The sequence below is a fragment of the Herpailurus yagouaroundi genome, unplaced genomic scaffold (assembly GCF_014898765.1).
Source record: "Herpailurus yagouaroundi ecotype Mexico unplaced genomic scaffold, PumYag 184, whole genome shotgun sequence".
NCBI lineage: Eukaryota > Metazoa > Chordata > Mammalia > Carnivora > Felidae > Herpailurus > Herpailurus yagouaroundi.
Window position 1 is genome coordinate 30,298,019 of NW_024412415.1, and position 24,892 is coordinate 30,322,910.

At 47.3% G+C, this 24,892-nt stretch overlaps 1 protein-coding gene and 1 long non-coding RNA gene across 7 annotated transcripts in view; one reads left to right on the forward strand and one right to left on the reverse strand.

Moving 5' to 3' along the window:
- Window positions 1-2,313, forward strand: part of LOC121041849 (uncharacterized) — a 65,678-nt gene extending 63,365 nt beyond the window's left edge. For both annotated transcript variants that reach the window (XR_005795867.1, XR_005795868.1), the window contains exon 4: window positions 1,785-2,313. This is a non-coding gene — a long non-coding RNA (uncharacterized LOC121041849). The remainder of the gene's footprint in view (window positions 1-1,784) is intronic.
- Window positions 1-23,891, reverse strand: part of PARP16 (poly(ADP-ribose) polymerase family member 16) — a 30,941-nt gene extending 7,050 nt beyond the window's left edge. Inside the window, exons 1-7 of one of the 5 annotated variants that reach the window (XM_040492997.1) lie at window positions 23,778-23,891; window positions 22,725-23,026; window positions 12,246-12,383; window positions 9,863-10,069; window positions 6,690-6,861; window positions 4,421-4,562; window positions 1,664-3,076 (exon numbers count right to left, since the gene is read on the reverse strand). In XM_040492997.1, the coding sequence (XP_040348931.1) occupies window positions 2,938-3,076; window positions 4,421-4,562; window positions 6,690-6,861; window positions 9,863-10,069; window positions 12,246-12,383; window positions 22,725-22,898 (972 nt within the window). In that variant the 5' untranslated portion in view covers window positions 22,899-23,026; window positions 23,778-23,891 and the 3' untranslated portion in view covers window positions 1,664-2,937. Of the gene's footprint in view, window positions 1-26; window positions 1,572-1,663; window positions 3,077-4,420; window positions 4,563-6,689; window positions 6,862-9,862; window positions 10,070-12,245; window positions 12,384-22,724; window positions 23,344-23,777 lie in introns of those variants that run through there. The other 4 variants (XR_005795866.1, XM_040492999.1, XM_040492998.1 and 1 more) reach the window with 4 other exon arrangements.
- Between the last annotated feature and the right edge of the window lie 1,001 nt (window positions 23,892-24,892).

The window sequence follows — 24,892 nt, forward strand, 5'->3', positions numbered from 1 at the left end:
AAAAAATTAAAAAAAAAAAAATGTACCTGTCCAATGGCTCTCCATTAGCCTAGGAGCACCTGGAGGATAGGACCATTCTTCATCCATCCTCAAGTTCCTACCATGTTCATTGTTTGCCCCATGCTCACATCAGGTATCGCATTGACTCTTTGGGGGTGGGGTGGGGGCAGAAACCTCAGGGAAAAAGAGGGGGGACTAGGTTTTAAATAAATATTGCCCAAGAATTTCTGGAAACTGCACATTTCACATCTGTGCAGTTGGACTTTGTCCGCATCCCCTGTTGCTGAATGCTACTTGAAACTGCTCCCAGCAAGTTCGCTAATGATCTCCAACTCAGTAAATCCAATGGATACTTCCCAGGTATAATCCCAACTGCTCGGCACCATTTGACACTGCTCATCAAGATTGCCTTTTTGGCTTCCATGACACTTTGCTGTCTTGGTTTCCTCCTATTTCCCTGGACATTGCTGCTAGGTGTCCTGTGCATGCTCATTTCCCTCTGTTGGGCCACTAAAAACTAATAATAGCAGCTGAAACATGTCAGCTATTTGCTCTGTGCTGAGCCCGACTGTGTCAGTTCTTTTAATCCTCAAAATAATGCTAAATCTATTCTGCAACCACCAGCCAGAATGAGCTTCCTGGAAACCAAATCTGATCATATCATTTCCATGCTTAAAACCTAATGGCGCTCCCTGGCCCACAGCTTTGAGGGTCTTGCATGATCTGGCCCGTGCCCACCTCTTCCGCCCCATTTCTCACCACAGCCTCTTCCTTTATGACCTTCCTGCTTTTAACTCCTCCAGCAAGAACTCTAGGTCCTTACATGTGCTTTTCCCAGTGCCTGAAACACTCTCCCTCCACTTGTTGGCCTGATACTGGTGGTTCTTTCGGGCTTCAGTTAAATATCACCTTTTCTAGGAGCCCAGGGGTGCTGCAGAAGATGGTGGTTGTGAGATTAACACTGAAACCTGCAATGTGCAGCTCCCAGCTCTGTGCTGCTTCCCAGCCACATAGCTTTGAGCAAGCTACAAAATTCTCTGGCACTTCCGTTTCTTATCTGTTGTCAGGATTAAATAAATCAGGGGCACCTGGGTGGCTCAGTCAGTTAAGTGTCCAACTCTGGATCTCAGCTCAGGTCTTGATCTCAGGGTTGTGAGTTCAAGTCTTGAGTTGGGCTCCACACTGGGTGTGAAGCCTACTAAAAAAAAAAAACAAAGATAGAAAAAGAAAAAGAAAAGAAAAAACGAAATTTGCACACGTAGGTGCTTTGCAGGTGTACATGTGTCACTTCTGTATTTTCTGACCCCAGACTATGTTAAGACTTCTTGCCAAGTATTTTCCAAAACTCCTTTATAACAACATGTAATCCAACCCCACTCCTGAGAATGCTTGTCCAGCTCCCGACCTTGCCAGACTGGCAGCTCCAGGAGGGCAGGGACACTTTTACCTTGATCCTGCTCCTATTTCTAGTGCCTGGCACACGGTAGGTGCTCGTATTTGTTAAATCAATGACTAGCAATCTAATACCTACTAGATATCCAGGTGATATATGGTGTCCAGAAAACTGCTACCTTGAACAAAGGAAGAGAGGATAAGATTTTTAGCAACAAGGCATACATGGCAGACTCCTGCTGAGACTGAAAGCAGTCACAAAGGCCACTTGGTAATTAGGAAAATACCTTTATTATCTCTGAAATCTTCCAATATTCAATGTAAAAACCATGATAGTGGCTTGTTCACAACTTCACAGATTATAGAAAAATGACTTTCTACCTTCTTTACAGAGATCTACCCCTCAAATCAGATGGGGCTCCATGATGGCTGAAACAGGGCAGGAAGGAAGGACAGAGAACACAGCAAGGAGATCTGTAGCTCCCTAAGCAGCCAGAGGCTTCCTCCCCACTTTTAAAGCCCAGGTTGGGTCCCGACGACCTGTGAGCCCTCCAAGGGATGCTCAGTCCATGCACACTGGCGGCAGACTGAGGCAGGCCCGTGTCCTGAGGTCCTGCAGCGTGGCACTTGTGGCTGGGAGGCCACAATCAAGGCAGCTTCGTGAGAACAAGAACAGGTGGCAGGCCTGCAACTCAAATCCCTTTCTCTAACACATGGCCAGGAAAGAGACTATGGGCACTGACCAAAGAGTGCTCTCGAAATCTTCTCCTTTTACTCAGCTCCCAAAGATGAATTTGTCAAATAGCTACTTAAAAAAGCAAAACAAAACAGAAAACAAACATGTGTTTCCATTTCAACTACAATCAGCAGTTGGTAATTTTTAGAAAAAGACTTGAGTTGCTGTTAAATTTGTCTTTTTTACCAGGTCTCTGGCTCCTTCCTTGCTCGTCCATGGTTGGGGCAGGGGGGTTACAGCTGTAGCAGAACGCTGTTTGTTGATCTGAGAAAACCGTGAAAAGGTTTTGCACTCACATACAAAGGCTGATGGAATTCAAAATGATCCCACCAATTTTTATGAGAAACATGACTGTTCCTCTTGGGTGTCTCAGGTCAAAACAAGGCAACCGCCTAGTGATTTATAGTCCCCACTACACATATTCTGCCTTCCAGAAGGCATTAGAGAAAGGGCCAACGTCTGCCAGGAGTGACTGTAAACACCCCACTGACAGCTTGGACACTTTGTTTTTAAATGCAGCACGACTTTTTCCTTTGGCCCTGGCAGAAAAACCAACTCCCTAGGACTGTTTAGGAAGGAGCAGACAGGAGGACTCCCCTGAAGCCCCAGAGCGAGAGACTCGTGGTCCCCACTGAGCGGAGTGTGGCTCAGAGCATCATCAAAGGCAATCAATACATTTATGGCATATGAAAATTGTCCTGTGGTCCCCAACTGGCCCCCAGGCTCCACCTGGTTGGACACGGTGCATGGGAGGTACAGAACAGGTTGTCATAAGGCACATGGTCGAGGTGGCCCCCACACCAGAGAGATTATCTCTTTGCACGATTCCAGAAGTGTTGGAAAGCTGAGGAGTTGATGGCACTCACAATGAGCAGCAGCAGCAGATACAGGGATATCATGACCGTAAACCAATGGCTGGAAAACCAGGACAGCTGGCTTGAAGCCCTGCTTAAGGGGGGGAAAAAGTGATGTTGGCAAGAAGAGAAAAACATTTTTTTTTTAAGTGTATGCAACAACTTCTGGCTCAAAGATGATGAAATGATGAATCTCATCCTCTGGGTGAGCCATGAAACGAAGCTTCATGCATGCTCCTTCGCTCAAAAAAATCTGGGGCTATTTGCCCTGGCACCGACACATCTTTCACCAGAACATCTTCTAAATGTACAAAGACAGCTACGCAATGAGCTCATCCTGATCTTCTCTTTCATAGCTCCTCTGGTGCCTTTTGTGACCCATCTTTTCTTAGGCAAGACTTTGGTATCTAGAAGAATGACTGTGCTCAGGGTGTCTGCCCAAATGGCAGCAGGTGGCAGGTAATTTAGAAGAAATCTTTTCACTTTTAGACATGTACAGATATCAGTCCGAGCTGGGGAAATCCTCTCTGGCCCACTGGGAGATGATCTAAACTGTCCAAGTGTGTACTGAAGAGACACTCCAGGGAGAAGTGGGAAAGGAATGGAATTTTCAAGTAGAAAAAGCCAGATGATTTTAAACCAGAGGATAATGTTCCTCAGACTCAGGAACCCTATGAAAATCTCCCCAATGTGGGGGATGGGGTGAGGATTTTACTGGTTTATGAAATCTTGAAGCATGGAAACACTGGTGTATACAGCCAGGAGTGGGGAGGATTACAAGTGACCCCCTTAGCTGCTCATCTGCTGCTCGTCCCCATCAGAAGCTCTGCCACAGACCCCAACAATGTGACAGGATCTCAAAGTGACCCTCGATCCCAGGGAACCCTGCCACCCACCATCACACTGCTGAGATGGGATGTGGAATCCACCACGGTTCTGAGGAGCTGACAGGTCTTGTCTGCTGTTGAGTCCAACACCCTCATCTTGGACATAAACATGAAGCATCTCAGGTCCAGAGAGCAGCAGTCACCGCAGGAAGTGACCAAGCAGAGTGGCACATATTCCCAGTCAGCACCCAGGCACCACCCTGCCTCTTGGCTTAACCTAAATCAGTGCATTTCTGACTACAATCAGGAGCCTGGGTGGCTAAGGGGCCTCATGGTCTGGAGCAGCCAATTTGGCTTCGTTCAGTCCCTCATGTTATTTGTATTTAGAAATCTCTCTGTCTTCTTCACTAGAACACACTCCTCTCAGGGCCAGGACCGCGTCTTATTCCACCTGTCTTCCTCACCCCTCACCGTGTGCAGCACAGCGTTTTATATATTTTACACATAGCTGAGGTCTAAGGCTGGGGGCAAGGGATGCTGATAACTAGGGACACAATACTCTCAGCATTTAGATGTTCTCCTGGACCTCTAGCAGGGCCCGTCCTCCTTACCTCTTGGGCTGCTTCTGGGAGTACACCAGCAGGTACTTCACTCGCAGGAGCTGGTTATTGGTGACCACAAAGTACTTTGGAGGGATGTCTCCGCCTTCACTATGTTTGATTCTTGCTCTCCTGCGATCTATCTCCTTAGAATCTGAATAAGGAGAATAAAGTACAACTTCACCGGGGGGAAATACAATAATAAAAAAAGCAAATTACAAATAGAAATAAGTCAAGCCTCCTGGTCATGAGGGTGGGGAAGCCCCAGCAGGGTGAGGAATGGCCTCAGCTGTATATGTGCTGTATGTGAAGCAGCACTAAAATACAGGAGAGTCTGACAAGCTGGACGAGGGGAAAAAGGAACAGGAAGATAAAAGGGAGACAAGGGGGAAAAAACCTGCATTGGACAAGCAGAGGGAAGAAGCGGACTGATGGCCATAACAAAAAAATTATCTGGGCCTAGGTACAGGGCTTGACCCAAAACAAGTCTCTTAGGCATTTTAAATTAATCATTCCGGATTTTTGAGCTTCTTAGAACTCTTATGTTCCACCCTTTGTACCAAGATTTGTTTAAAAAACAAAACAAAAAAAACCTAAAACTTTCCTTTTAATAATATGATGAAGCTTTATAAAAACAAACAAACAAACAAACAAAGCCAAAGCTGTGTGCAACAGTAGACTCTGCAAGGTTTTGTGGTTTTTTTTTTTTGTTTGTTTGTTTGTTTTTTATTTTTTATTTAAAAAAAAAAATTTTTTTTTTCAACGTTTATTTATTTTTGGGACAGAGAGAGACAGAGCATGAACGGGCGAGGGGCAGAGAGAGAGGGAGACACAGAATAGGAAACAGGCTCCAGGCTCTGAGCCATCAGCCCAGAGCCCGACGCGGGGCTCAAACTCACGGACTGTGAGATCATGACCTGGTTGAAGTCGGACGCTTAACCGACTGCGCCACCCAGGCGCCCCAGCAAGGTTTTGTTTTGATGTTGATGTCACAGTTTGCTAACTTCCTAAGAATTATAAGTGCAAATATTCATGCTGCCTGGTGTGGAAGGTTAGTGTCAGACAGGGGCCATTCCTCAGGATTCCAGTTGTTTTACATTAGAGGCCAGGAACAGACAGTTTCCTCAATTCTTTTCTCCGTGGAACCAACAGGCCAGTTCTGGAGACTAGAGTAACAGTTCTGCGACTCTTCTGCCTTTGCGGGCAAAACAGCAGGGCGCACAAGGCACAGACTCTAAGAGACATATCGGAGGAGTGGACTGAGCTCTAGCTAGTCATCCACTCCCCCAGAGAGTCCAGGATTTACTCTCTGTGGCCTCAGTTGCCTCTCACATCCTCTGTGGGCTCAGGCACATACCAGAGTAGCCTGGAGGACAGGGTCTGGATCCACGTCTTTAGCTTCAGTTTAGTGAATACCTACTGAATGTCAAGTAGGTTTCAGGCTCTCTGCAGGTATCAGGTGCCCAAGAGTGACTAAAACTCACTTTCTGCCTTCAAGGAGCCCACACTCTGGCCTCACACGCTCCCTTTTATCTGTCAAATCTCACTTCCTCCCGGGGCACCTGGGTGGCTCAGTTGGTTAAGCGTCTGACTTTAGCTCAGGTCATGATCTTGCCGTTCGTGGGTTCAAGCCCTGTGTCAGGCTCTGTGCTGACAGCTCAGAGCCTAGAGCCTGCTTCAGATTCTGTGTCTCCCTCTCTCTCTGCCCTTCCCCCCTCTCTCTCAAAAATAAATAAACATTAAAAAAAATCTTACCTGGGGCGCCTGGGTGGCGCAGTCGGTTAAGCGTCCGACTTCAGCCAGGTCATGATCTCGCGGTCCGTGAGTTCGAGCCCCGCGTCAGGCTCTGGGCTGATGGCTCAGAGCCTGGAGCCTGTTTCCAATTCTGTGTCTCCCTCTCTCTCTGCCCCTCCCCCGTTCATGCTCTGTCTCTCTCTGTCACAAAAATAAATAAACGTTGAAAAAAAAAAAAAATCTTACCTTTCCCCAAAGTTTCCCCTGAGTACTTGGACCTACTATGTTTGATTGCACCTTCCTGTGAGCTGCCCTTGTGGACCTCATCAGCCTCCTCACATGGCACTCTGTGCCCACCACCTTGTAGTAAGTGCTCAATCCCCAAGGAGACTGTTCACTCCTTGAAGGCAAGCCCCTGTCCCACATTGCTTTGGACCCAGCCCATCCCTCTGCATGCAATGGGTGCTCCACCCAACAGATGGGTCAACGGCAAGAGCCTACACACTCAGAGGCCTGCAGCCTAGGTCCAGGCCAAGTCCTCACTCACCCTTCTTCTTCATTTGGCACTTGACATCTGGATGATCAATGACTTCACACACAGCCACACAGCTGAGGATGGGGCCAAGGAGGCTGCGCTGCCATCCAAGGCCATGGGGGCTATAAATGAGGGCCAGGCTCAAGTCACTGGTGAGGTAGGTCCCTTCCCCAAACAAGGATGTCTGGAATGGCAGAGGTCAACAGAAAACAAACAAGGCTGGGTGAATGTAAAATTGGCACAGCAAGCTGACACAGGTCATTCTTCAACAGAGTTGTAAATACAAAACTCTCAAGCCTCTTTATCCCCAGTAAAAGGCATATAATATCAAATTATTCTATGACATCATCACAGAGTTATTAGTAAACCCATTCCTATCTGATGACAGTTTAACTAATTGTGGATGTGCCCACCTAGCCTAGAAAACTAGCAGTTCCTATGGTCAAGGTTGAGTGAGAAAAACATAGGTATAAGAGTCCAAACAGACCTGAGTTTGAATCCTGACTATACCTCCAACAAGCTGGCAAGTTACATAAACTCTCTCGGTCTCAGTTTCTACATCTGTAAAATGGTGATGTTAGTATCTCCTCTATGAGGTTGAGGATGATTCAATGAGATAATGTACATAAAGCATCGAGCAGGACACCTGACACATCGGAGGGGTGGGCGTTTATGTTATAATGTATTAGCAATTCCTGTTACGTGTATGCATTTAGCATGGTTACACCAATGGCCTTGCAGAAGCAAAGTCACACACTTATGCACAGCGAGGGGGATCACACCTGAGGATGGAAGTAATCTAAGTCACTACTTGAAAAAGAAATGAAACTCTCAGACAAGAAACTGTAACCAAATAGGGCAGGCCTATATTAGGGACATGGTAAGTTTTACTCTGTGTTGGTGTCAACCAAGGAGATGTCCAAAATCTAGGAGGCAGGTCCCTAGTGGTAGGTGCTAACTTGATGTCCTCCATGAAGGAGCATGTCAGATGAGAGAGAATGATATCAGGAGACATACCTACAAGTTGAGACTACAGCAGGCAGAGCAGACACATCTTTTGCCCATGGTCTATAATCAACCATGATGGCCAGCATAAAAATATCAATCATGGCACTCATTCATACTGACTCAGAATCCTTCTCAACACAACATTTCAGGTAGCTGTTACCAATGGATGGAATTTGAAATTCAACTTGAAATTCAATTGCTATCTTTTGGCTGCAGTATTAGGATCTGTTAAGTGAACTCAAACTGCTCTCTGAACAGCCTATGCTTGGGAACTGAGAAATGTCCTATTCAGTGGCACTGGGCTTCTACAATTCTAAGCTGGTTAGGTGAAGCTTAGGGGAAATGAAACAAGCCTTTGCTTTACCTTTGGGAAGCCCCTTGCCAAGTTAGGCAGTGTCCCCATGTCTCAAAAGCTGACACAGACCTTCTCCAAGGACCCTGGGTGTTGTCTGATCTGACTCTACACCCATTCTAAGCTATAGCTGCCATATATACACAGACTAGACTCCATAGACTCAAGAGCCTTGAGCGAGACTGCTGTAAGCAGAGGCGCACCAGAGTGGGAAAGCTGGGGTATCTGTACCAAGAAAACAATCTCACAGCTTCAACTGGCAAGTAGGCTCCCTCAAGCAAGCCCCTCACTGAAAACCCAGACAGAAGCAGCCAAAAGAGCATCCGCTTTACCAAAGGACTCCGACAAGATGTCTCTAAGCAGCAAACTCCCTGGACACTGAAGAGAAGGTCTGGTGTAATCTTCAGGCAACTCCACCAAGGCCAGTTATGCTGTGAAGCAGAGACCCCCCAGATTCCAGTAGCCTGGCCATAATAATAGGCCGAGAGCCAGTATAAACAGGCCTGTCATCGTACAAAAAACCCAACTGCACACTAATCAGCTACAGCAGTGTGGGAAGTCTCTCTAGCCTCAGGGCTGCATCAGCCACAACAGAGCCCATGGCCATGGAGCCAACCCCTCAGATGAGGCAGATGTTGGCATACTAGGGAAAGGCTGCAGCCCTGCCACTAGCCTAGATTCCCTCTCCATCCACCTATAAAAGCAGTCATTGCTTTCTTAGAGTCTAGTAACAGGAAGAACACTTTGTATATATGAACTATTTGAATCCTCTCAGCACATGAGACTGTGGGTGATAACGTCCTATTTTCCAGATGAGGACACTGAGGCTCAGAGAGGTTAAGTAATTTCCCAGGACACAGAGTGGCTAAGGTGGTCTTTCTGGCTCCTATATGTACTTGTCTTCCTATACCTTACTAAGAGCCAAAATAAATGCCAGCAGAGAAGGGTGAGTGACACTGTTTTGACTCCAAAAAAAAGGGAGGAAAGGACTTCTCCTTGGAGCATCCCTCAATATTTCTAAGGACTGATTCTGTTGGACTGTCCCCTAGGCAAGTACTTCTCAAACTTCAGACAAATCACCTGGTGAGCTTGTTAAAGTCATCTCTGATCAGGTGGTCTGGGGTCTGCCTGAGATGTTGTATGTCCAACAAGCTCTTGGGTGATGTGGCGCAGCTGGGCGAGGGACCATGCTGAACAGGAAGGGTTGGCGACATACTGGGATTACCTGGCTTTTATTTATTTTTTTCATGTTTATTTATTTATTTTGAGAGAGAGACAGAGCACGAGAAAGGGAGGGGCATAGAGGGAAAGAGAATCCCAAGCAGGGTCCATGCTGTCAGCACAGAACATGATGAAGGGCTTGATCTCATGAGCTGTGAGATCATGACCTGAGCTGAAATCAAGAGCTGGATGCTTCACTGACTGAGCCACAGGTGCCCCATGGGATCCCCTGGCTTTTAAAGCATACTGTTATCTGGGCCCCACACCAGAGATTCTGATTGAATTCTTCTGGGATACAGCCAAGCATTGGGATTTTTAAAAGCTTCCCAAGTGATTCTAAATGGGCAGCCAAGGTTGGGAACCATCTTTAAATCCATAGTTCTTAAACTGTAATCAGTACAGGAATCACACAGAGATCTTATTAAAATGCAGGTTCTAATTCAGAAGGTCTAGGGTGGGCTCAAGATTCTGCATTTTCACAGGCTCCCAGGTGCTGGTCTGCAGACCACACCTGAGTGTGGCCTCAGTGAACCTATCCCCCCCCAGCCTCCCCCAGGCAACTCCCCAGTGTTCTGACCCTCATGTCATTAGGCTTAGGCCCCACCTTGTTCAGGTGGCAATGCAGCCCATTGTGGATGATGGAATGGAAGTTTTCGAGGCGGCTCCCGTGGAAGGCGTAGATTAGGTCTCGTTCTCCTTTGGTCTCATAAAATTTGGCGTTCGCTGGGTTGGAGTACTCAATTTCAAACAGGAAGTCCGGCACGGGGACAGGCGTGTGAGGGGCACCGGTCAGCTTTTGGATCTTTTCGAACTTGAAAACATGTAGGAAGTCGCAATTTTATTGGGGAAGCTGTTAAATTGTGCTGCCAAAATGGCCTCCTAAAGCTTTGGGCTTAATTCCTATGGGGTCTGCTCATGAGAACTAGTTTCATGAGAATAAAGATAACAATTTATAAATAAGCTTAGAGCTTCTAGTTCAAGATTACTTTTCTATCATAATGTTTTTCCCCACACTAGGCCAAGAAGCACAAACTGCTCCTTTGAACTAGACACCACCCCTAGTTTTCATAACACTGTCACATCCCTTTCCTGCACTCTGTCTTTACAATAGTCTCAGGAGGTAGAAAGGTGTGATCAGTTGCAAAAATGGCCACAACCTTTCCACTCATCCTTGTCTATCACCCCTCTGTAATGTGAGTCTGCAGGTAGAATTCCCGGACTCCATCAAGATGTGGCACCTCTGTGCCACCTTGAATCTGGGCTTGGCCATGTGACTTGCTTTGACCAATGGGACCCTGGCAAATATATAGCAAACAGACTTTGAAAGGGCTCGCCCTTAACCATCTGCTGCTGGGAACGCTTCACTGCCATGTGAATGAGCCCTGCTAGCCTTCAGGAGGGTGACAGTCTCGCAGAGGAGGGCCCCAACCACAGCAGCCTGTTTTTTATGTTTTAACATTCAAGGTTTTTGGAATGATTTGCCATGCCACAAAACCTATTGATACAGAAGAGTGAGCTCTTCCTAAAAGGCAATAATCCTTTTCAAGGCAGAGATGACATCTTTTCAGTGATTTCTAAACAGTAAGTCATAGACCAAAGCCAATCTGTGGCAAAGTTTTCTCTGGGTTGTGTTTAAATGAGAAAAATAAGGACAATGTAACAGATACATTTATACTGCTGTAAGGTTGCCATCCTTTCTTTGGAAGAATTGTCCTTTTTTTGAGAACATCCTCTTTTTTTATATTAAAACATCCTTTTATAAAGTGATGATACATGGCAGCCTCATGTCCTTACTTGGACATGATAAAAGGCTGAAAACCCTCATTCCATATGGCGCCAACACTCCATATTTTAATGGAACTTAACTGGTCCATAATGAAAAGTCAAGGAGTCACACTGCCTTATTTACTTTACCTACAGCAGCCAACATCTAGCAGGTGCTTAATACCCACATGAAGAATGAATAAATCTAAATTTAGCAGATGACAAAAGTGAAACCCAGGGATCATCTAGCAGTTAGCAACCCAGCCTGGACTTGAATAGGGATCTCCTGACTCCCACTGTGGGGCTCTGTGTGTTATTTACCATTTACCAACAGAGATGGACGTCCCTAGACACCAGAATCCAAGGTACCAAATTCTATGCCACTTAAGGAGGATTTCTGTCTTGAGCAGGAGCTTGTAAAATTAAATGTTCTTAAAATAAAATTAAGTAAAGACCAGTACAGATAAACCCCTGCTGCTGCTCAGAGAAAAGAGCACCAGATCAGGGATCTGCCTTCCTACACTCAGGTCCCTGCCATCCCAGCCTGTCCCTGGGAGATCCTGGCCAGGCAAGGGAAACCAAATTACAGAATGTCTGATCTGTGCCAGAAACTGTACTGGGGGTGGCATACATTCTATCATAGCTCCCCTCTGAGTTAGTTATTAATATTCACAATTTATAAATAGGGAAAAGGAGACTCAATAATGGATGGAAGTGGGATTTGATCCCAGAGCCTAAAGTTTTCCATTACTTCCGGTTCTGCCTCTCTGTTTCCTAACAACTGGATGAGGCCAATGTTTCTTAAGGTGTGGTCAAGGGTGCACCCTTACTGGATTTACCTGGGGTGCTTGTGATACCCAGCATTTACTGAGCCCTTAGCAGAATGCCTTAAGGCATTCTTCTAAATGTGAAAAGTCATTCAATTCTCACAGCTAGTTCCCTGTGGAAGTATACTATTATTGTTCCCATTTTATAGATGAGGAAACTGAGTTAATGAAATGCACCCAGTAACCTGCACCAGGTTCACAGTAAGAGGGGGAACACAGGTTTGCACTGCTAGTGTGCAAGTTCCTGAGACCACTCCAGACACAGAATCAGCATCTCTCAGGGCAAGGTCCAGGAATCTGCATTTTCAACAAGCTTCCCAGGCCATTCTGGTGCACAAGGAGGTCCCAGAGCCCTTTAGCTCTAGGAATGTGCTGTCCTACAGACCAAAGTCTCACCTCTGACTTCCCTGCACTGTGGATTGTCAGGACCTTTGAGGATAAAATCCAGCTCACCAGATCCCTGGCACGTTTGTCTTTGTCTCCAGAGGACTGGAGAAGTTCTTTCAGGTTGGGTAGCTTGCTGGCATCTGCAAGCTGAAGACAGGAAAAATCTCCATTAGCAAGGATCTGGAACAAAATGATAACTAGGGGGCCCTCTGGTGGTAAAGCATAGAATTGCACTCCTTTCATGTTTCAAGGAATTTAAGAAGAAAGGTACAGGTGTGGATTCCTTTTCCAAATACCAAACTCTAAAAGCTCTGAACCCTGAAACATTGTTTTGTAACTCATTTGCTATAAAACCTGACCTGAGACGATGTGAGGTTCACTAGTCTTTATTTTAAAAATCTTTTTTTAAAGATTTTTTTAAAATCTTTGTTTTAATAGACAGAGTTTATTTATTTTAATAGACAGAGCGTGAGCATGGAGGGGCAGAGAGAGGACACAGAATCCAAAGCAGGCTCCAGGCTCCAGGCTCTGAGCTGTCAGCACAGAGCCCGACGCAGGACTCGAACCAATGAACTGCGAGATCACGACCTAAGCCGAAGTCGAACACTTAACCTACTGAGCCACCCAGGTGCCCTTAATCTGTACTTATCCCACTTCCTATTACTATTGATGTGATACATTTTGCTGCAGGAATATCAATGTCTGATTATGGAATACCACCTTGCTGGAGGAGTCACCAAATACATGGTATATACAAGTGTGGATAAAGGGCTATCAAGGCCTTTTCCCTTCAGCATCAGTTAACCTCCCGTCAACCTGTCTCCCAGAGACCAGATGGAAGATGTACGCCAACTACATACATAACCAGGCAACACTCCTTATGGTAAAAATGACCCAGGATGGTAAACTGGACCTGGACTGAAAAAACTATGAGTGGGCAATCCACGGCTTTGGGTTTCCCTGAGTGTGGTGACTTTTTGTGAGGACTCTGGCAGCTGTGTCTATGGTGTTCTTACAAGAGAGCTCAGTCCCTGTGGAACATGGAGCTTCATTTAGGTAGGCACTCCCCCACCCCCCTCCTTACACCTCAGCTGTCACTCTCAGGAGGCAAAGACAAGCTCCTGGACCTCTGTGTGGGCTGCTATGGGGACTTAAGCAAGAACAGAATCCTGATGCTGCCCTGCAGCAAGTGTCATTGTGTCCAAGAACCGTCCTGTTTAGGCTGGTGCCCCACGTGAACAGAGTCAGGAAGTTTAGTTGTGTGGGTGCAACACATTATTACCTTTGTAAAATTGGGTAGAATCTGAAGTGAGAAACACATCTGATGCCAGGATTTCTTATAAGGGACAGGGGACCTGGATTTACAGAAAGCTACAAGGTTCTATAGCTTTTGCTCAGAAATTACAGCTCACTAGGAGCCAAATCACTCCAGCATGGCATTTAAAACACTACAGACTAATGTTGAGTGAACATAGCTTGGGCTGTACCACCTCCAAGCTTTGCTTATTCAGTCCCCTGGGATGCTCCTTCCTCCACCTCTACTAACCCGGGCACCCCTCTCTCCTCTAAACCCGAAACCCCTCAGTCCCAACAATCCCTCCCCTGTATGGCTAAGACTCCTGGAGGCCGAGGACTATCTTGTGTTTTCCTTGTTCTTTCTTTTTTTTTTTTTTTTTAACATTTATTTATTTTTGACAGAGAAAGAGAGAGAGAGACAGAGCATAAGTGGGGGAGGGGCAGAGAGAGAGAGGGAGACACAGAATCGGAAGCAGGCTCCAGGCTCTGAGCTGTCAGCACAGAGCCTTACGTGGGGCTTGAACTCAGAACTGTGAGATCATGACATGAGCCAAAGTTGGATGCTCAACCGACTGAGCCACCCAGGTGCCCCTATCTTGTGTTTTTCTAATTCTCTTTCCTGGGTGTAGAGGAAAGAGCAGACAGATCTGGGTTTGAATTCCTGGTCTGTAGGCAAAGCACTGGACTTCAGGACCTGAGGCTGTACCTCAATCTCCTCTAACACAGAATCCCCACTGCTTCCATGTCAGGTTGCCAAGAAGATGAAAGAAAGTAGTAGATCTAAACATGTCCATTTCTTTTCTTCTCCATTTGTCTACAAAGCTGGCTGTTGCTGACCTTGAGGATTTTGTTTCTTAACTCTGTTGTAGAAAATCAGAAACATTTCAGGATTGCTTTATTCCTGTCTCTGTTTCCAAAGAATCAATCACTAGCCTCAGACTTCTAATACAACAATCTCTATATGCCTTGTGGAGCATCAGTGAGGATCCAGTTAAAAACCATGGATGTGTGGGTGTGTAAATGCTCCATGAGTATTGATGCTCCACAGTGGGGGAGTCAGAAAGGTAAAGAATTATGACTGAAATCTATTCATTGTCATAACAAAGATGTATACTAACTACTAAGGGGACCAGGCAGGACTTTTGCTAAGTGAGGGCTGGGGGAATAAGGGGTTGTCAGGAAAGCTTCACAGAGGAAGTGCCCTGTGACCTGGGCTTCAAATGCAAAGGAGCAGAAGCAGGAAAGCATGGTGTGTAGTCAGGGAGATGGATGGTGACTTGGTGAATTGTGCAGGCTCTTGTCCCAGGCAGCCTGGGTCTAAACCTGGGCTCTTAAACCCCTATTGGTGTGTGACCTGGGTGAGTCATTTGACCTCTCCTGTGAACTGTCAGACCTTGAATCCTGTGTGTGTCTCAGTTTTCTCAAACGTACAATTTGGATAGTATTAGTAGCCTCTTCACGAGATCCCTGTGAAGGTTAATCAGGTTAAACAAACACGGCGTTAGAGCAGTAGGAGGGTATTAAGTGCTCTCGTGTTAGTAGGAGTGCCACAACTGTTGTCCTCGTTAGCTGCAGGGAGTTCCATGTGGCTGGAGCCTAGAGTATGGGGGAGGGGTCTCCAGAAGGAACAGGAGTGAGAAGGTAACATCAGTCTATGAAGGCCTTGACCCACCTTGCTGATTCGGGGCTTTGTTCTATAGGCAATAGAGAGCCACTGATAGTACCCTCCGGGGGCCATCCCCACAGCCTGCTACCTGCACAATCCAGAGGACACCCCTCAGCAGCCTGTGGCCTCCTCTGACCTTCTTTTCTACTCCTGATCCACACTTTTTATCCCAGAGCCAGAGCTCAGCCCTCCTTCCCACGATTACTGTCCCCATCACTCCTGTTCTCAAATCCCACCTGTGAGCCACAGCCCTTGCCAATAGTCCAGAACATAGGGAGCAGCAAAACAACAGTCAGCTAAGCCAGGCCCCTTTTATGGGTTCAGTCTGGGAAAGTGGGAGACATCCCTCGTGGCTCTGAGCTGGACCTTGGCCTCCCCCTGGAGCAACATCTCTTCCAGAACCCACGCCCTCTCACTGCTACCTGCCCAGATAGGGCCCCTGTGTGTCCTGCCCACTTTGTCCACTCTTTAATCCCTCAACTGACCTCCTGTATGTCCCATTTCACTTTTCAAGCTACTCTGAAAAATAAACCTGCTCCAAAAAGTTAACAGGAGTCTTCCTCTTATGACCAAAACCTGTCTACATTTTAGCAGGGCCTTTGAGGAATGAGCCATATAAGTAGAGTTGCCCGATAAAATACAGTCTGCTCAGTTAAATGTGAATTTCAGATAAACAACAAAATCAATTTTTTTAGTATAAGTATAACCTGTACAATACTAAAGGCATAATTGCACTTTCAAAATTATCTGTTACTTATCTGAAATTCAAATGTAACTAGGTGGCTTATCCTTAGTTTGATAAATCTAACAACACTTCCCTTAACAAGACCCTTCTGCATCTGGTCTGGCTAGCCTCTCTGCCTAACACCTCTCACCACAAACTTCCCACCTGCTGCCCCCATGCTGTTCATCAACTGCCCTATGTCTTTCCTCTATGCTTCTGCAGCTGCCTAGTGTGACATTTCACCACATCTTCAAGGCCAGCTCAAAGTCACCTCCCCTGTCCCTGACCACCCATGACTTCTGTGCTCCCCACCACTCCATGCAGAATCCCATGCTGGTATTTGATTCTCTGGGGCCACCTCAAATCTGGTTGGGACAAACACTTCCTGAGGGCCAGCCACATCTTATGTATCCTGCTGGACCCCCTGCAACTGGCCTAGAAGCTGGCATGAAGTTCAGAACAAGGGAGTAACAGCTGCTATGTATTAAGGTCTTATCATGAACCAGGCACTGGGCTAGATGCTGTGCATGCATCATCTCATTTTATCCTCACAACAGCCTTTTTTTTTTTTTTAAGTTTATCTATTTATTTTGGGAGAGACAGAGAAAGTGAGCAGGGGAGGCAGAGAAAGAGAGGGAGACAGAGGATCCGAAGCAGGCTCCATGCTCACAGCAGAGAGCCCGATGCAGGGCTTGAACTCGCCAACTGCGAGATCATGACCCGAGCCGAGGTTGGACACTCAACTGAGCCACCCAGGTGCCCCAATTCTTTATATCACGACAGCCTGTTTTAAAGGAGGGAGGAAACAGGTTTGGAGAACGTAAGCACCATGCTCAGGGTTGCACAGCTATTCATTCAACAGCAGGGCAGAGACATGAAGCCAGGCAGGCTGACTCCAGAGCCTGTTCTCTGGGAGTCTCTCCTACCAAATCAATGGAGAAATAAATGTATGTATGTATGTATGTATTTTAAATATTTTAAGTAATCTCTATACCCAGCATGGGGCTCAAACCCACAACACTGAGATCAAGAGTCACATGCTCCACTGACTGGGCCGGCCAGGCGCCCTTCAATGGAGAAATTTATAATGGACTATTTTAGCCCAAAGGAGCAATTCCAGCAGAACTTTAAGAGGCTGCTTGGGAAGCTAATACAACCAAGACAGCTACTGGCTGAGCCTAAGCCCTGTCAAAGAGACGGAGAAAGGTGTATGTAACTTGTAGAACGGAGCAGGGTCAGGAGGTGGAAAACCCTCCATGCAGACAAGAGTGACAGACCACAGTGCTTGACAGCAGAAGGCACTTACCAAAAACTTGACTGAGGAGAATGAGAGTTCAGGAGGAAGGAAGGCATTTCTGGGGGGTTAGGGGAGAAGGCAGAGGGGAGGGTTTACGGAGTGGCTGGGATGAGAGTGGTGGGGAGGATTCCGAGAGACAGAGCAGAGGGCACTCCCAGTGGTACAAAGCATGGTAGACAGGCAAAAGGTAGTCCCAGACTTAAAAGCACCCAGAGCCAGAGGGATGATGCAAATGAGTATGGGGGGAGTCTAGGAAAGAGAGGTGAGGACAGTGTTGAACTGGAACCCCCTGGCTTAACAAGGGGCCCAGCCACCAACACCCAGCTGCAACTGGGTTCTGCCGAAGGGTGACTTCTATCCAGGCTATGGAGCCTCAGATGTTTTTCTTTTAAAAAAGAAATCACCAAACTCCTGCTTGTTCTTTTTTTTTTTTTTATTTCCCAATTTCTAAAAGGTCAGAAGAACAAATAAAGTTTGTTCTTTAACTTAACTTAAAGGTCTGTCATCCCACAGACCACACTTTTGCAGCCTCTGCTGTGAGAAATAAATAAGTATTTAGTTGGAGCAGGGGCTGAGGAGCCTGGGCAGGGCTTGAACAGTGGGCCGTGCTGGGTGGTGGCAGGGGTTTGAGAAAGGAAGTGTCTCAGGAAACAGGTGGTTTGGGTAACAGAGAGGACAAGGGCAGGGAACCAGGAGAAGACGAGTGGAGGAAAGGGAGGGCCAATGACCCTGGAAAGAGACAACTCATGTCTTTGCTTTGAGTGAGGAAGTGACAGGGCAGCCCAGTGGGCACTCTGCAACCAGATCATAATCTCCTGATGAGGAGGCCTAACAATCTGTGTTTACAGAAGCTGCCGTAGGTGATTCTTATCACTAGGAAAAGGTGGGAATACTCAGGTTTAGTTATTAAGCAGAAGGGCTGACAGCAGGAAAGAAAAACATCTGGAAAAAAAAAAAAAAAACACCTTGTCTAGGAAGATGCCAGAGGTCATAATTACTAGATGTGGGTGGAGGTGCTAAAAGGGAATGAACCAAGAATCTTGTTAAAATGTAGGTATTGATTGGGTAGGTCTGGGGTGGGGCCCAACATTCTGCACTTCTAACTAGCTTCCAAGTGATGCTGATGTTGCTGGTCCTCAAGCACACATTGGGTGGCAAGGGTCTGGAATTGATACAAAGGAGCCATTCCCCCTGACCTCCTACCCTCAGAAAGGGTCTTCAGGCTAATGGTGAACCAGGGCATGATATTTACCAGGGGAAAAACAAAACAAAAACCAGTTGTGACACCAATGACAAGATTCTGTGTCAAGTGACTCAGGAACATGAACTGTGCCCAGGATAGCTCAACCTGAAGTTTGGGAGCCAATGGTCATGGCTACAGGACATCCCAAGAATCTTAGAAATGCTCTGACCTGATAAGAACTTAGCCAACCCTTTTCCCAAGGAACAAAGTCAGAAACCCTCAGCCGGAGGCAATCAGCACATACCTAATTTGATTCCTCAAATATCTCATAAGCACCTCTCAGGCCAGGACCTGGGAATACAAAGAACTCCCAGTGCAAAATCAAAGAGCTGACTCAGAATAGAAATGTCCTGGAGCACCTGGGTGGCTGAAGGGCATGATCTCACAGACTGTGGGTTCGAGCCCAGGTTTGTGGGTTCAAGCCCTGTGTCAGGCTCTGTACTGACAGCTCAGGGCCTGGAGCCTGCTTTGGATTCTTGTGTGTGTGTGTGTGTGTGTGTGTGTGTGTGTGTGTGTGTGTGTCTCTGTCTCTCTCTCTCTCTCTCCCCCTCCCCTCTTTGTGCTCTCTCTCAAAAAAAAATAAACATTAAAAAAAAAAAAAAAAAAGAATAGAAATGTCCTCCAAATAAGGCATGAGAGGTAAGAGACAATTTGGGTGCTGTGATGAAATAAGGCCAGAGCCATTCCTAAAGCCAAAGCTTGGTTCAGCAAGGGATGTTCCCAGGAAAGCAACAGCCAATAAAGTAATTCAGCCAGAGTCCTAAATTTTGGAAACTGCAACACATGTGTGATAGGTGTGTAATGACACCTCATAGTGCTGAGAAAATGAATTAAAAGTGGCTGAAAATGATACAATGAAAATGAAATGAAATGAAAATGTTCCCAAGTGCTTCAGCTAACAATAAGAGACTTTTTAACAGCTTCCTACCTTCCTTCTTCAGCTAACCACAATATAATCCAGAAGGACAACTCTGGACCTGATTCCATTTTCTTTAAAAACTAACCTTTGAGGGGTGCCTGGCTGGCTCAGTAGGTCGGTGGAGCCTGTGGCTCTTGGTCTCGGGATCGTGAGTTCCAGCCCCGTGTTGGGGGGGTAGAGTTTACTTAATAATTTTAAAAAGCTAATCTTTGGGTCAGATACAGGTCCAGATGCCAAGTTCTCTGCATCTTTCCTGTAATTCATGTAACGTGTGGCAAAACGAAACCTAAAGTATACTTATTTAAGAATGTGTGCATGCCCCCAGCCATCGACATGCCAGGCCCTGCCTGGTGAGTGCCTTTCTCCTGAGAAACTGCTCATTAAAACCATGCCTACAGACAGCCAAGAAGCTGTTCAGCCTGGGCTAGTTTCCCTAACAATGGTGCCCATATAAGGAATATGGCGACAGAACAAGGTGGTAAGAATCTGTCCATGTTTCTCCAGTGGCCCTCAAGAGAAAGGGTGCACTGTCTAGAAGTGGCACAGTGCACCCCACGGCTGGACAGTCTGTCACTATAAAGGAGTGGCTATTTGGGGCTACCTGAATTGCCAATGCTCTCCCAAGGGACTTACAGGTATGAGAAGAAGGAAGGAAGTGCCTTAAACTGAGAGCACAGATACCTATGGGGAGGGATGTGAAATCGGGTGGGCTCTATCAGGGGCACTTTTCCTTTATTGGTATCATTTGTATTTTTTATAACAAAAATATATCCAACCACTATTTGCAAAATTAAATTTTACGGGCCCCTGGCTGGCTCAAAGAGTACAACTCTTGATCTCAGGGCCATGAGTTTGAATCCCACAGTGGGTGTAGAAATCACATAAGTAGGGGCACCTGGGTAGCTCAGTTGGTTAAGAGTCCAACTTCGGCTCAGGTCATGATCTCAAGTCCACGAGTTCAAGCTGCGCATGGGGCTCTGTGCTGACAGCTCAGAGCCTGGAGCCTGCTTCGGATTCTGTGTCTCCCTCTTTCTCTGCCCCTCCCCTGCTTGCACTCTGTCTCTCTCTTTCACTCTCTCAAAAATAAATAAACATGAAAAAAAACTTTAAAAAAACATAAATAAACGAATACTCTTTAAATAAACAAATTTTTATAGAGTGTGAAGAAATCCAAACAATTACAAAGCTCCTTTTGCATTCATCCCATATTCATCAAACAAACCTTATTCTTTTTGCCAAGAAGACAGGAAAAGAGCACACTGAACATTCTAGTCCACTTGGATGTTTCTTGGTAAAAATTAACAAGGTGCATTGTGGGGCACCATCTCTAGTGAGTTTGGTTCCTCTGACCCCAATCTCTCCTCCTCTGTCTACCCATCCTGAACAGATCCTCCTTTCACCCTGCCACCCCAGGGGTCTTTCAGAAATGCATCCTGGATCTCACCAATACCCTCCCCTGTCCAAGAATAAAATCAACACATCTTGGTAAGACATGCTCAGTCCTCTTTACTCCAGTCTACCTCATCTCTTTGTGTTCCCCCACGAGAACCACACTAAAGTACAGACTTGTCCTTCTCAATGAGCACCTGGCTTTCTGCCCATCCTGATACTCCTTCTAGAATACCCCTTTCCTCTTCTCTGCTCCTTCAAATCCTCCATGTCCCTAGGGACTCATCATGCCATCAGCCACTGCCTCTACTTAATGCTGCCTGACTCCAGTCCACTATCAAGGACTGGGATTCTGGCTCTGGACTCCCATATTATATATATAGAGCTTACCCCACAGTACAGCTGAACACTTTGTTAACCTCTCCTTGAGTCTTTAATTCTGCATCCTTAGCACCTGGCCCACAGAAGGCATATCATCTACTGACCAAAGCGAAGGAAGTTTCATCCCCAAGGCTCTGGTATCAGAAACTCACAAAATTGAATATCTGAATTTTCAGAATAAACCATGGGGGAAGTCAGTTGGCTTATCTTTCTCCAAACTCCTGCTCCCTGTACTCTGAAATACCTGTGCACTGTGGTGTCCTTAACACATCCCCAGCCTGGGCTGCAATGGACAAGAGGCTGGGTCTTTGTCCCTAGACCTCCTGGGAGTGATAGCAAAGAGGGAACCCAACCCTGACCACCTCATCAGAGAAAATTCTAAACATCTGTTGATTCTAAACATCTCCCTTAATCTTTATCATAGTTCATAACATTCATTGACTTTTCAAAAGTTTGTTTATTTTTGAGTGTGTGAGAGTGGGAGAGGGGCAGGGGGCAAGGGGGACAGAGGATCTGAAGTTGGCTCTACTGACAGCAGAGAGCCTGATGCAGGGCTCAAGCTGACAAACCGTGAGATCATGACCTGAGCAGAAGTCGGATGCTTAACCAACTGAGCCACTGAGGCACCCCCACTGATTTCTTTTTAATGTTTAACTAATTTTGATTTCTGGGAGAAATCCACTCTGTTAATGAAGAATTCTTTTTATACACTGCTAGATTCAGGATCATAATACTTTATAGAGGATTTCTACATTTATACTCCTGAGTGACATTGGCCTATAATTTTCTTTTCTTGTATTTATCAGATTTAAATCAAGGTTATACTAGCTTCTTTTTCAATACTCTGGAAGAATTTTACACAAAGTTAAACTGGAAACAGTCCCTCATTGCTTGGTAGAATGCACCAAGGAAACCAGCTAGGCCTGGAGTTTTCTTTAAGGGAAAATCTTTACTAATTCAATGTCTTTAATGATTATAGGTTATTTTGATTTTCTCTTTCTTATAGAATCAATTTTGGTAAATTATATTTTTCTAGGTAATTCCAAATATTTGAATTACAAAGACAACTGATATCTGGAATGCTGACCTTTAAGTGAACTTTGTAAGAAATTAAGTGCCTTATGATTCATAGGAGAATAACAGCTTACATGTGTACTGTATGTTACGTTTATAAAAGTACTGCCCATATATAACCTCATTTGAAGTCTGGGTATCTTTAGTGATTTTTGGTATCTGATTATTGGCAAAGGGATGGATAAGTTCTGATTTAGCAGAACCATCTGATTCAGATCAACACCCTACTGTTGGCCATGCTAGGAAATTTTGTGGAGGCCTATGCAACTACTGAATTCTTCACTTCACTCCTGGGAGTCACTTGTCATGAACAAGGCAGACACCAAGTGTGTCGATATTAGGGTATGGGTGAGTATTCTGAGTTCATGGAAACCTTCCCTAAGGCCTGGCTAGGAACGTTAAGTCTGGGGGCTGGTATGTTTACTAATACGGGTCCCCAGGCCACGTGGCCTGGGAGGCAGAGGACAGCACGGGAAGGGGTGGAGGGAAGCACACTCACCAGGGCCTCAAAGTCCTTGCAGTCGTGGCGGGCATAGGACGTAGGGAAGGGCCGCAGCACCGAGTCGCGCTTGTAGCTCTGCAGCGCCGAGGCGAAGAGGCTGCAACGGAGGTCAGCGGCCAGCATGTCGCGGCCCACCGCCTCCCTGACGGCCGCCCAGCCTGCTGGCTGCATCCGGGTGGCGGCGCGTTGCCGGGGGAGACGCGCGGGTCACGGGCTAGGGCCGAGCCTGCGGTCAGCGCGGAGCTGGGCCCAGGGACAATGAGCCAGAGGAGACCAGGGTTCCCAGGCCCGGGGTGGAGCTAGGCCGAGGGAAGAGATGACCGGGGTAAGAACGTGCTGACGAGTGTCTTCGGCGGGGGGCCGGGCCGGGATGCTCGCTGCCCGAGGAGACCCGCCAGTCGAGTAGAGGGACCGGCTGGGCCCGCAGGTCAGCCTAGGGGGTTGGGCCTGGGGATAATGGGGCCCGGAGGGGGGTGTCCCAGGCCTGGGGGAGGGGCTATGACATGGGATGAGACGACAACGGCGGGAACGTGCTGACACGTGTCCTCTGCAGGAGCCTGGGGCGGGGGGAGGGGGGACACCCCCAGGGGGAAGCCGAGGAAGACCCCCCCCCCCCCGCGCTCCGGGCGAAGCTGCGGTGCCGCCCGTGCCTTCCTGTTCCGCCTCCAGTACGGCGCCTCCGAAGCTCCGGCGCTCGCCCGGCTGCCCCCGGCGCCGCCTGCGTTCCGCCTGCCGTGCACGTCCGCTCGTGGTGCCCTGCCTGCGGGTTGGACTCCGGGGCGGACACCCGGGCTGCGCGCCCCGGCCTACAACCCCTAGCTGCCACGCTCCCCACGCTGCTCCGCGCTCCTCCCAGCCCAGCCGAAGGCCCGCCCCTTCCCGCGCCCTCCTCCTCGCTGGTGCCGGGTGTGTCGCCCCGCGAGACCCGAAGGGTCCCCAGGCGCAAGGTGTGCGGCCCCGGTGGAGTCGCCTACGCCCCTGCGTGCTATCCTCACAGAAGCCCTTGGTGGGGACTAGCCCGGGCGCCCTTTGACCCGCCCCTGGATTTACCTTTGTTCAAGCTTCGTGGACTGAGCCTGTTTGTCTCGCCTGGGGAATTGCTAACGACCTAGGCCTCCTGAATCGTTTCCCTCCAAAACTGGCAGCGCCATTTAACACCCAGAGCTACTAAGTCTTAAAGTGCTGCACTGCTTACCCACAGCCAGATGGGGGTGAATCTGGAATTCACATCCAAGTCTGAAAACCAAAAGACCTTTCCTCGGCTTTTCAGCCTCCAGAATTCACTGCATTGCTTGTCTCTGGCCTCTCCCATGAGGTGTGGCAAGATTTTCCTTTGGGGTCTTGTCAGAAAGACAGCCTGGCAAAGAAAGTAATGGGGGAAGCCAGAGGGGAAATTGACCTAACTGCAGGAAGGAAGGGACTAGATTCCCGATTCACAACCCCAATAGAGAAAACCCCAGTTTGGCCTCATGGTCACGTGGAAATCTAAGCACAAGTAATTGCTAATTCCTAGACCACGAAGCCGGTCTCGGTACCATGCCCCCAACTCCCATACGCCAGCATCCTCTGAGAGAAGCGCTTCCCCTCCTTCCCTGTCCAGGATGAGCAGGACTCTGGGTTCAGGGAAGAGGTGGTCCATGACTTTGCACTGTATCTATGACTTCGGGAGGAAGAACAATACCGGACTCCCAGACACCATATGGCTTCCCAGGTCAGGCAATGAGCGCTGGCTGCTCCCAGGAGTCCATATCAAACCTCTGGTTGCTGCGAAGACCGGACTGGTCCAGACACATGGAAAAGTGTTTTAGACCCTTATGTCCTCAGACAAGACCCCTAGTACCCCCAGGACCTTATGGGACCCAGGAATTAACATGGCTGCTGAAGCTCAGGCCCAGAAAGGCAGAGCTGGTAGCAGTGGGGCAGGAGACCTGGGAACCCTCCTTCATTCCGCTTCTTCTTCACTGTGACCCCTTAGACAAGGCCAACTCCTTGGCCTCAAGGATTGTTTGTTGAATAAAAACATGAAATGTGCTTTCTGGATATGTTTTCTCACATGAAATGAAAATCATAGTAAAACACCCACATCGCAACAGGGTTTGGGAAACCCTCTGAAGATGCAATTCTCAGGGTCTGGGCATTCTTTTTTTTTTTTTTTTTTTTTTTTT